Genomic DNA, 12,764 nt, shown 5'->3' with positions numbered 1-12,764 from the left:
CTAATTAATCATCTACTTGTAAATGTACAATGAACATTTATTCAATTGTGGTTTCATTAAATACCATTCAGAACAAAATTATTAAAATTATATTTTCAGGTGGCCAATCAATGTAAAATTTTCTTTCGTATTTTGTTTTTAGCTGAACCATCATAAATTATTAAATATATACTATATATTTTGAAATAAAAGCAAAATTAGAACAAAGCAATTAAAAAGTAAATTTTTAAATACATGACTATTCCTTGTGATAAAGTTCTGGTGTTTGAATCAATTTGAACAATAGTCCTTTCTCTATGCCCATGTTGAAAAATGTCTTCATATCCAGATGTTTGAGCTTTAACTCTTTCACTGAAGGAAATTAAGTTGATTAAATGTACGTGTACATTAAAATCACTAAATATTCTAGTTTACATTACTCAATAGTTTTTCGAATTTATTGCAAATTTTTTAAGTATATTAAAAAAGCTTATGAAAAAGCTATAAAAATGTATATCTATAATTTTGAATATATCTAGCTATCTGTATCTGTCTATTTCTGTATCTTCTGTAACTGGAAAAAAACCTCTGGTAGCAATTTGAAAAGTATTTATAAAAATAAACAGCTTTTCATATGCTTTTATGTAGTTTTTGCAATTTTTATTTCATATTTTTAATTTGAGAATAATTGCTTGACCCCTTAATTAAAGTTTAATGTTCAAGGTATGACCACTACAGTATATAAAATAGAAATAAGATTGATTCCTAAATCCTAGGTCTGCATAACATGAAGATATAACAACACAGTAGTTCGAAGATCTATACTTTTAATTATGTTTATTGAAATCAAAAGTTGAAGACAAAAATAATTAAGAAAATTGCTTACCAAGGTATCCTGTGACCCAGGCGTCATCTATCCATAAAAACTTAGACTTCCCAGCAATATTTGCTATTCTATATATCAGGCTGTATTTAGTTCCTTACTGTTTTTAAAATAACCAGGGAATACCTGTCTGATTACAGGGGTGTACAATTTTAAGAAGGCCCCCCCCCCACCACTGATTATCTATAATCTTGGGGAAACAATGGACAATTTAGACATGAATTTTCAAATTTTGCTACATTTTACCCAAAAACTTATTTTTTTCCACTAAAAATAATTTTTTCCCCCCAATTCAACAAGTAAAACATTGAACAAATTTTGCACTTCGCGGATATAAATTACACGAGGGGGGGGGGGGGAAATACATCACTGGCGATTTGTTTTAAAGTAAAATTTAAATATTTTTTAAAAAAACTGACCGGCCAGCTGTACCAGGTGTTAAGATATAAATCCATCCAGAGCAGTATGGTGGGTAGATGTTTTCTATAAAATAATGATATTTTTCATGATACAGTCTTTTGCCAAACATTACTACATTGCGCCCCCTTTCCTGTTTAAAATTTAAGATTTTAATTGTAAAATATATTAAATAATTTTAAATTTTTATGGAAATTTCTATTTGAATTGAAGCATTAAAAAAAAATTTCGACTTTTAGGAATTTTGATTTAATTTTTATGTTCCATAAACCTTCCCTTGGGTCATGTAAGGTCCCCACAGAATTTGGGCCTTATCAGTTTAGCTGTTTTGACGTTTATTGGATACAAACAAGTAGACAGACCAGCAAAGTATATATATATATGAAGCATTGTTTAGTATGATGGGCACATCAGGGTTTAAGAAATGATAAACAAAATGGCAAATTGGAATAAAAGTATCTTTTTATTTTTATTTTATCAAGGTGTTTTTAAAACTTGACATCCCCCTACAGTGTCTTAACAATTTTGGACCTTGTTTTTATTTTACTTTTAATAAAAGAATCACATTTTCATTTCTTTTTAATATTTTTGCAAGAAAAAAATATATCCTAACTAAAAAATTACAGCATGCATATTAAATCATTCACAGTTGTCAACAATAAAATATTTTCAGTGAAATTAAAGAATTTTACTTTACTAAGAGTTCCTAAGACCAATTTGACTACAAAGTATTTGTAATAAATGATAATTCCAATTCGTAACATTTCTGAACTCTTTTTATTGATTTTATCTTTTTTTAATGATAACCTGGTGCCTCCTCTTTAGAAAGATCTTTATAGCTCACATACCACTGAAAGAAAAAAGGTTATACTAGGCTTTCATGGCCCTTTCTCATCTACTATTTCCATTGTGAACAGTTTCTTTTTGTATACATGTAAACAAAAACAAACAAAAGTTTGTGGATTTTATTAAAAAAATTCGTGGATTTTCAAAATTTAATAAAATTGTAATTTTGATCAATCATAAATCTTCACTGGGGTTATGTGAGGACCTTCACAAAATTTGGGCCCGATCAATTCAGTCGTTTTGACGTTTATTGGACACAAACAAACAGACATGCAGTTTATATATTTTATATATAAAGGGTGTACATTAAAAAGGTTCTCACTAACATTTTGTATTCTAGAACACTCAATATTCACAATAAACCCTTGGGAATTCATTTTTACCTAATATTTGTTATAATGAAACTACTCCAAGTAAAACATCTAATTTAAAAATTATTTAGTAGTTATTTTTAGTCATCTGCGACTGTGACCCGGCATTGAAAATTGCAGCCAAATTATATTGTAAGATGAAATGCCTTTTTCGTTTATACCTCGTAACAATATATGTAAAATGTTGTAAAACTAACTATGTTTACTAAAATTAAAAACTATTTTGTCTCAAAAAAGAAAATTGCAGCTCTGCCTGCTAGCTCATGGGCAGCCGTAGTACATTTGAATTTCCGAGCCGGGTCAACCTTTCCGGTCCCAGTTTGTAGAGTAGAATAAAATTTTAGGTTTATGGTTTACATACGGAAATGTTTTTTTATATTTCTGATTTGGAAAAGTAACTATAGTTTGATATTCAAAAACGTGTCTAAAATTCAACCAATCAGAGTGTCGTTTGCATAAAATGATCATTCAAACAGAATCCAAGAAATTTAGCTTACAATCGATGAGAGAACTCGCACTGGTCGGAACCCAGCAGGGATATGATATCCAAAAATGAGGATTAACAAGAAAATCATGAGTTAACACAGTGGATATTCAGATTAAACGATCACGATTATTTTTTTAAAAGCTTTCAGCTCTGATAAAGGAAAACTGGGTTGACCCATGTCACACATTACCTTACTGTTTGTTTCTCTGGCTACAGGTAGACCCTCCCACACTGGACAAAGTAGAAAACTATTTGCTTTATACTCTGCGGATTTCAGATATTGCCAAAAATATCATTGTCAATTATTTCTCATGATGAATATCTTTTACAACTTTTATGCTAAGTTTTGTATTTACTCCTATTTAACTTATTCATTTTCTTGTTGATTATATGTTCAATGACATGCCTGGTGAAGAAATAAGTAGCATACAGATCTATAAACATATCATCATCTGTTTTCACAACAAAATCAGCTTGTTCACAGAACTCTGACACCCAGAGTTTACCCATTATACTCTTGTAGGAGAGGTTGTGGTAGGTGTCCAAGAAATCTCCTAAATCCAGGGAATTTTCAAATCAAATGAGAAAGAGGTCTAAATAAAATCCAAGAAGGAAAAGATGTGTTATACTTGTATTGATTAATAAAAGTTATTGCCAAAGTCTAGAAATATAGATTCTTTCCTGAATTCAGGATACAAAATATTGTGCTTTCTTCACATGGGCTGAATATATATTTCTTCACATGGGCTGAATATATATTTCTGCTCAACTCTGATTGGTTGAGAAAAAATCCAGATAATAAGGAGAGGGCAATCGTTAAATGTTAACCCTTTCCCGATTGGGCGATCGTTGTCTAATATAGATGGGGGGGGTTTTTTTCAATCCACTCATCCTATGATTTTATGTGATACATTAAAAGCTCATTAAATAGAAATTGGACCTTTAACTTTAAGGGTATTAAGAAGGTTTTAAAACAAAGTTAAAAATGCACATCAGGAAAATGCTAAAGATTACAAATATAAACATGTGTAATGTGACACATGTTAGTAGCTTATTACATCGATTTTTCAAGGGCTTTTAAAAATTATTTTTTAGATCTATAGCTTAATGAAAGAGTTCTTGTCTAATTTTGATTTTTTGAAAACACCAATAAATAGGTTCTTTTAATTAAATTGAGCCTGCCTTGTACAATATCTTTGTGCTGCATGGCTTCAGCAAATAAGGGTTTCTGCAGTTTAACATCAGAAACCATTCCAAGTAGAAACACCAGCCTGAAATAGGAAATATTTTCTTTTTTGTTAACAGGCAGAATAATACCTTTACTTCGTTTTCTTGTACAAATCAATTGGAAAGTATGTAATACTAAAGATATTGTTATGTTTTATTTTGGTAATGATTTATTTTAAGAATGTTTTTTTTCAGATACCAGATACCCTTTTTTCTAAAGGGTTCAAAGGTTTACTCAAAATAATTAGTTTTATTTTCACCCCCAGATGTTAAAATGTTTTTACCTTGTATTAACACCAGGTATTTTAGGGTTACCCCAAGTTTCTCTAGATAAATATTTATCAAACATTGTATTTTATTTTTTAAAAATAATGTAAAAAAAGAAATAAGTTCATTGGTGATTTAGTTTGTGACTTCCAATGTGTTTTGATAGATTCCTGATAATTCTTCTGGCTTCAATGTTTTCCACTGCTGAGTGTATAATTGTTACCAGTCCTAGGAATAACTTATCTATTATTTTGGAAATTTTGGAAAGACACAAAAACTTCTTTTTGTCTTAGCGCTGCAGAATTTCAACAATTTTTATCCTGGCCCTCAGCAACTTATTTGTACTCATAATTCAAAAAAGTTAGTAATTTAATAATTGTAAACATTGTTGTATTTTCACCTTCAATCATCTCAGAGCAATGAATCAAACCCATTTATTTTATAGATAATGATACATACTAAGTCTAATTACTTTGTCAGATTGGACCTTTGTATAATGCACTATCTTTGTAACCTGATACTTTCATATATGGGACTAATCTTATATTTGGATTCAATCCTGTTATGCGTGTCTTCTCTTCTAAGGTTCGGGCTGTACTGAATCTCATCCCGTTGTATCTAAGGGACTGTTCACTCTTATTGAGATCAGTCTAAGATACAACAACATTCCTTTTAAAGCAAGTGTTCACGAAAAGTTAAAGACAGAATCTGATATAAATTTGTTAAAGATCAAAAGATAAACTAATATTATCTTGTCTTAAAACTCAAATCTTTCTATTTTATTTATATACAATCATAACTGAGCTGGGAACTTTAAAATGTGATACCTTTAATGCCGACTGCTTAATCCGAATGTTCAATGCGCAGACTTTTAATTTCTTGCTTAATCCACTCTTTTTTAGGATATAGTATACAGAAAAATCAAAAACTGGCTTTTCAAAATTAAAGAGTCCCTCCCGTTTTTGTATATTAATCTTAAATGGCATGCAAAAGTACAAGATTAGGTTAGTCTCGAGATTAAGAAAAAGAGAGGATCAAGCATTGATCTCGATATCCACCACTCTAAAGTGCCCAGCCCTTATCCTTTCATTTTTGCAATAAATAAATACCTAATCTTAATCTGATCTTATCCAAATGATTAACATATCACAATATTTTTATCCTCATAGATTACAAGTGTAACTATTTGAAATCATACAATCCCTGAATTCAGAGGATTTTAAACAACAAACACATTTTTTCACTTAATTTATTGTTTTGACTTTTTTCCTTAAGCTAGACTGATCCAGAATGCCGTGCATCAATCATATTTATAAAAAAATCATATTTTAATATGTTGACCACGTTCAGATGTCTAAAATGAAATTTGAAATATATTCTTTGCAAAAAATCAAAGGATTTGTGAATATAATTGAATGATTTACAGTTTGAGTGGTATACTGCAACAAAGTGAATTTACACAAGCGTTTTCAACAATTGCGTCATTAAATAGAAGTGGCAATTGATTCGAATTCTGCATGTACCCCTTTCATTTTTCGCAAACACTCCCTTTAAATATTACCTATTTCTGACACATTACAAATATCCTGGTTGATATTTAGTTTAAAGTTTTTAATATCAATGAGGGTTAGGTTATCAGGATGTAGGTTGGCATGTACATGAGGTACATTGGAAGCTACATGTACAGTAGAGGACTGTTCTTCAGCTGTTGATATATCATCTAGAAATATAAAGTTTTGGATGTCATTTTTTAAACCCAGATTTATATGTTAGAATTATTTAAACTAATTGAATAATTTTAATTTTATTATAATTTATTTTAAAATCAAATTATGATGAATTTGAAGGTTTAAAATAGTTTTAAGTTTAAAGGGACTATAAGCTTAATTTCAAGTGACCCTCGACGCAAAGATGGCAATACCCAATTTACAACAGTACCCTTAAAAGCTTTGTCTAATCAAGTATTAATTAGATATCAATGTTTATAACTTTGAAAACTCATTACTTTCAATTGTTGGTTTTCTATAGAAGTTATTTGCGCATTTCTAAATTCTAAGAAAAAATATGTGATTTATCATAATTTAAATACAAAATTTTTTTAATTATTGATCAGATAAAGATTATAAGAGTACTATTGTGATTCGAGCACTGTCATCTTATAGCATGAGGGACACTTCGAATTAAACTGAAAATCACAGAAACTGATTCAAAGAATATTTTTTTAATCATTTTTAAAGAAAACATACATATCATTTAAACACAGACTTATTATGGAAATATACATAAACCCCAAACGGTTGAGAACAATTCAGATATTAAATCAAAAAGTTTATTCACTTTAAAGCATTTGACTAGGAACTGGCCTTGTTATGTATATAAAGAAAGCTCAGTTAGAAAAATGACATATATTACTGGAGAAACATCAAAAATAGTTATAGAGAAGAAATCACATTTTTTGAAATCATCAAAATTATTTAGACAGTCCCTTTAATTCTGAAATCTTACGATAACGTGGTGAATCGCGGATTTCCGAAATATAAGAGTTTAAATCCATTAGGAAATCTTTCTTATTGTTCTTGTCTTTCTGTAATCCTGAACAAAACTTATTTAAATGTTAGAAAAACGAAAACGACAATTTTCACTATATTCGGAAAATTCGTTCAAATTTCAATAAAAGTTTTAAACTATCGTTTGAAATATCCTACAGTTTTCGCAAAATTCAAAAGTCAAAATGCGAACAAATGCTTGTCATTTTTGTAATTCACATAAGCAATTTTCTATTATTATCTATCATCTATAAATATCTATTTTCTGAAGGCTCCAACGAAACATACATATAGGGTCCAACTTTTTCTTGCCGTTTAGTCAACGATTAGTTCCATCCATTAAAAAAAGAGAAATTTAATGTAGTCGTTAATTTCAAAGTTAAGAACGGAACGTTCGTTTCGTTGATGGCATTTACCTTTTTTTAATTAATGTTAGTTCAAGATCTCAATTTTATCAATGGCTTTTACGGAAAATTTTCAACAATTGTTAACAGCTCCAGTGGTCTTTTACATTATTAACGTCATGAAGTGCCGAAAAAAAATTTTATTGGTTAAAGAAATCGTTAACGGCTACATGCTTTGTTTTTTGCAGCTTTAATATGGTGATTCCAAGTTAGGTTTTCATCAGATGTATATTCCCACAAATTTAAAGGATTCATTTTTACAGCACATATTCTATTTATTTCCTTATTTTAGATAAAAAGTTTAAGTGATGCATCTACCAGAACTTTTGTTTTCTTCTGAAAAATATATAATTTGTCGTAGAGGCATTTAATGTCAGTTTGTCAGTTTATTTGCTTTAAACCAGTCTGCAATTTTTGAAAGCTCAAAATTTGCAAAATCATATAGACTTTTTAGATTTTCCAAAGAATATTGGAATGTTTTATCATCAGCAAAAAGTATAGTTAACAATTTTGATGCGTTTGCAGAAGGTCAGTTATGAGAATTAGGAATAAAATTGGGCCTAATAATGACCCCTGAGGAACTCCACAAAGTATATCTTCAAGAGAGGAGTTTACACCCTTGATTGAAATAAACTGCTTTCTTCCCTTTAAATAATTTTCAAACCACTGATTGGATATTCCTCTGAATCCATAATGATCCAACTTTTTGAGTTGTATATCTATATATTACAAGTGTCAAAAGCTTTAGTTAAATCAATGAAAATTCCTACAGTTTACTCAGATTCCGGTTTATTTAAGGCTTGGTAAATTTCATCTAGATTAAAGGCTGGGTAGTGTTATGCTTAGCCCTGAACCCATACTGGTACTTACAGAGAAGTTAAAACTTATTTAGATATTTCATGATTTGATTTCCCGCTACTTTTTCTAAAAGTTTTGAAAAAGATGAAAGAAAACTAATTGTAATTTGCAAATTTATCAGATTTTCCAGTTTTATAGACTGGAACGATTTTATCAGTTTTAAGGATGGTTGGAATATAACCTGTTTTAAACGAGAAAATTATGAAAATGGCAGATAGGACCCATGATACTTGGCATTATGGACTTTAATAGGTTTGTAGAAATGTTATCTGGACCAGAGCTGTTTTTATATTTTAAAGGGAGTGTTCGCGAAATAAATAATCGCTTCTGATCGCTACTAATCTTACTTCTATCTGTTGCGTCTATATGGAGAAAATTGTTAAAAACGTCTCATACCGAAGAACGAAGCGCGTTCATACAAATTAAGGAAGTTGGAACATACGACTTAGGTCGTAAAAAATCAAATTAATATCAAACAAATAATTTAGATATTAAATCCTATAGTCATTGATTATTTTTCGACGCATTTGTATATAGTTGATATTTCATAATATTTTTTATTTTGTGTTTTTTAAAATTACTATTTCCCTTACAACTTGTTTTCACGACTGGCGCATTCCCGGAAAATATGGAAAATGTCGTCTTCATTATCAAAATCCTCGAAACAGGAATGAATGTTTTCAAAAGTCATTCTCAGATCATAGAAAGTAAAAAATATTATGAAATATTAACTATATACGAATGCGTCAAAAAATAATTGATGACTATAAGTTGTAATATCCAAATGCTTTGTTTGGAATTAAATTGATTTTGTTACGATCTGAGTCGTATGTTGCAACTTTCTGAATTTGTAAGGAATCTACGTTCTTCGGTATGAGACGTTTTTAACAATTTGCTCATTATAGACGCAACAGATATAAGAAAGATAAGTAGTGATCAAAAGCGATTATTTATCGCCGTAAGCCTATACCCCCTTTCATTTTTCACGAACACTCCCTTTAATTTACTAAGAGCATCATTTATTATATCAGGGGTCATATTTGCAAAAACAAAGTTTTTATCAGTTTTTTTTTCTGAGAGATAATCAGAAACTTTTTTTGGTTGAGTTTGGGATATTCTTTGCTAGTTTAGGGCCTATACTAGAGAAAAACGTATTGAAACCTTAATATATTTCAGCTGCCCCTGAAAGAACTATACTTTTGTTCACAAAAGTATCAGAGGTATTTATTGATTTCCGCCCCCTTCCTAAAACACTATTTGATTGCCAAGTTTTGTTTACCATCTTTAATATATTCTTTAAATTTGTCATCATAATATGTTCTCCTTGCTACCCTCACAAGCTGCGTATAAACTGTATTGAACTCTTTAAATCTCATTTTAGTTTCAGAACAGGGTTTACTCAATTTTTATTAAAAAATCAGTTTTTTTTCTGGAGATAATCAAGGCTTCCGACATCCAAGGACTATATGCTTTACTCTTATTTGCAGAAATCATTTTCTTTTCAGGAAATTAAGACTCAAACAGTTTTCTGTAGTTTCTAAAAAGACGTTAAAGGAAGTTTCTTGTTCAATGTCCCAGTTTTCATTTTCCAACATCGTTTTAAACCTTGAAATAGAAGGGGAGCATCAAATTTTTTACGGGATTAACTTTAGCAGATTTGTCTTTAAAATGACGAATATAAAAAAACTGAAAAATGATCAGAAATATCTAAAAGGATAATTCCTGAATCTTAAGCATCATCAGCAGAGTTTGTAAGTGATAAAAAACTATTTTCAAGAAGCGTATCTTAGGTAAAGTCCTGTATCAATATGATTTGTGTGGTTTAATAATTTTATGTTCATATCCCCTACTAAGATTGCTTCATTTACATTCTTAAAATTTGGATCAGACTTAATCTTAGAGAATATATCACTTAATGTTTGAATAAAGTATTTAATGTTTGCACAAGGAGCACTATTTGGACGATATTTATTACCCATCAAGGATATATTTGTTCTTGCCAGTTTTAATAAATTGAGATTCAAAAACCCCTGGAATAAAGATTAATATACACACAAATGGTTCAAAATAAAAAGAATTTTACACCCAAAGTCCCACATCTCCCCCTGAATTGTTATTTAATCCCTGTTTATCTTTAATTTTAAACTGTAAAGGGTGGTAATTTTCTAAAAATAAATTCAAAGTACTGAGGTTTATTCCATATTTCTTGTATGTAGTGCAATGACTGATGGATTAAATTGGTTAAAGGTTGTAGTTAAAAAAGTTTTAAATTCTTCAAATTTCTGTGAAAGACTTTGAATGTTTGTGGATTTAACACTGAACTGATTTGTTTCCAGACTTTTAAGTTTATTGCTTAACTCAAGCTCTTCAAAGTATTGACAATTATGAATATTGCTTTGAATAGAATCTTGAAATGTAGATTTTAGGTCGAAAATACGTTTTTTTTGTACATGCTTTAATAGACACATTAACCTGGTTCATGATCTATTTAAATTTTCTATATGGTTGACATGGCGTAAATAGTTTGGAGAATAGAACCGGAAACAAAGCTTGGGACAAGGAAAAAGATTGTTAATAATAACTTCATTTGTAATTCAAACTAATTAATAAGAAAATTAAGAAATTGTAAAAATAACGATCTTAAAAACACAAATAACTCACTAACTTAATGTGAAAAAAAACACATATTTCCTTGATGCTCAGGGTTTAAAAGATTCCAAAGTTCTTGAATCATGACGTCATATTTCGGTCGAAGCAATTCACATGCATGATCTGTGACAGATTTTTTCTCTTTCATCTATTCTTCCTGGGATTTGACACAGCGTTTCTCCATTTAGGACTGGTAATTATAAGACCACCTTTGAAACTGCACTGTTGTATTTCGTCAAGGAGATCTGCTTGAGCCCTATTCTTCTGGCATTTGCCATTTGCCCCTAGCCTGTCCTAGCCGCAGTGCTCGGCCCAGAAAATGTATTAACCTAACCCTAAATAAATACTAATTTCTGGATCTACAAAATTCAATCACCCTCTCTCTATTTTGGAATTTTACGGGGCATGTGCGCGCAACATTCGCAACATTCGCGTACATTGTTGACAAATCTCCTCTGTCACTTTTGTTCAACAAAAATTTCGTTGGAAACCTTACCTCCAACTTTCCCATCCCTATATCTTTGCAATCTATGATATTTTAAACTTAAATTATTTGATTAAACAGAATTCATAGTTCAAAAATTCTAAAGACTATGACGTTAGGTTGTATTTTTTACAAGAAGTATTTAACCCAAAATATAAATGATCCTCCAAAAGATTATTTCAAAAAATAAATGCTTTAAAAAGTGTAAAAAGGTTTTTTTGCTTCTCAATACTTTTTTTGTAGCTCTAACAATAGTAACAAGATAAGAAGTCCTGGGGAATATGAAAATTACAAATATCTTTTCAGTAAAAAAAATAGTGAAAAACTGCTTATAGAAGGCTGCAGGTGTTTGGAATTTACATCAATTTATATCTATGCATTACACCATCAATTTTATAAAAATTAATAAAAACTTTTTTTTTGATTTTTGTAACCCATAATGTTGTACCTGTAGTATAAATCGTGTATGCAATACATAGTACAATTACAGTTGCAGTAAGTAATAGTTTTAAATCCAACCTCATCTAAAAAAAGTATTTTTTATAATTTAAAGATAGTTATGAAAACTGTGAATTCACATAGATTTTATAAATACTTTAAGGTACTGCTTACTTGCCGAAAACTTTAACTTTTTAATTTTATTTCTTTGAAACCTGAAGAGTAAATCTATGATATTTCAAACTTGTTTATTAAGTATAGCAGAGCTCATATATTAGTGAATTAAAAAGGGTTAAAAACCAAAGGTTTAAATGTCAAAGGTTTAAAAATTAAAGGTTCAAATATCAAAGGTATAAATGTAAAAAGTTTAAATATAAACAAAAATATATCAGTTCTTAAAGATATAAAGATTATAGTTTACTTTGTGCCAAGTTTTAAGTTTCTTAATTGCCCCTTTTTGTCAATGAGGAAACACAATAAGATCTGATCCCGGTGTCTAAAATTTTATAAACGAGAGGCCCTAGGAAAATTGGAATACAAAGGTTTATTTCATTCCCCTTACCTCTACCCCCTCCCCCCCCCCATTAATATAAGACAGAATAGCCCAACTGGGATTGTATTAAATTCAATTTAATACGTAACTAACTACCTTCAGTTTTACATTAATACTGAAAGACTGTATTGATTACATGGGTACACCAACTGTTGAAAAGTAAACAGTACTTTCTACATTATAAATTCTTTATGAATTTAAATTTATTATTTATAATTTGATTCTATAAATCTGTTCAAGGAACTGAGTCTTTGCCACAAACTCAAATTTTCTAATCCCAATATCTTTTCAACCTCGTGTCGTAGACTTCAGCTTATCAAACTATGAATTCTATTAGATAAAAAAAATCTAATTT

At 29.6% G+C, this 12,764-nt stretch overlaps 1 protein-coding gene across 1 annotated transcript; it reads right to left on the bottom strand.

Annotated features, from left to right (window-relative positions):
• Positions 1–4,601: 4,601 nt before the first annotated feature.
• LOC111706102 (uncharacterized) lies at positions 4,602–11,938 on the bottom strand. Its single transcript, XM_023478870.1, has 4 exons — positions 11,867–11,938; positions 6,983–7,069; positions 6,039–6,197; positions 4,602–4,705 (listed from the first exon to the last, which is right to left on the bottom strand). Exons 2-4 carry the CDS (start codon positions 7,029–7,031, stop codon positions 4,602–4,604), a joined length of 312 nt encoding a protein of 103 aa, XP_023334638.1. The 5' UTR covers positions 7,032–7,069; positions 11,867–11,938.
• Positions 11,939–12,764: the final 826 nt, after the last annotated feature.

Source organism: Eurytemora carolleeae, unplaced genomic scaffold (assembly GCF_000591075.1).
Source record: "Eurytemora carolleeae unplaced genomic scaffold, Eaff_2.0 scaffold712, whole genome shotgun sequence".
In the NCBI taxonomy this organism is placed as follows: domain Eukaryota; kingdom Metazoa; phylum Arthropoda; class Copepoda; order Calanoida; family Temoridae; genus Eurytemora; species Eurytemora carolleeae.
The sequence above is the reverse complement of the archived record's forward strand: the minus strand, read 5'-3'. Positions and strand labels throughout refer to the sequence as shown.

Coding starts and splice junctions, on each gene's coding strand:
- LOC111706102 (XM_023478870.1), bottom strand. CDS start 7,031: ATGGATTTAAACTCTTATATTTCGGAAATCCGCGATTCACCACGTTAT. Junction 6,198..6,982: donor CCGCGATTCACCACGTTATC/GTAAGATTTCAG, acceptor TTATATTTCTAG/ATGATATATCAACAGCTGAA. Junction 4,706..6,038: donor TTGTAATGTGTCAGAAATAG/GTAATATTTAAA, acceptor AGTTATTCCTAG/GACTGGTAACAATTATACAC.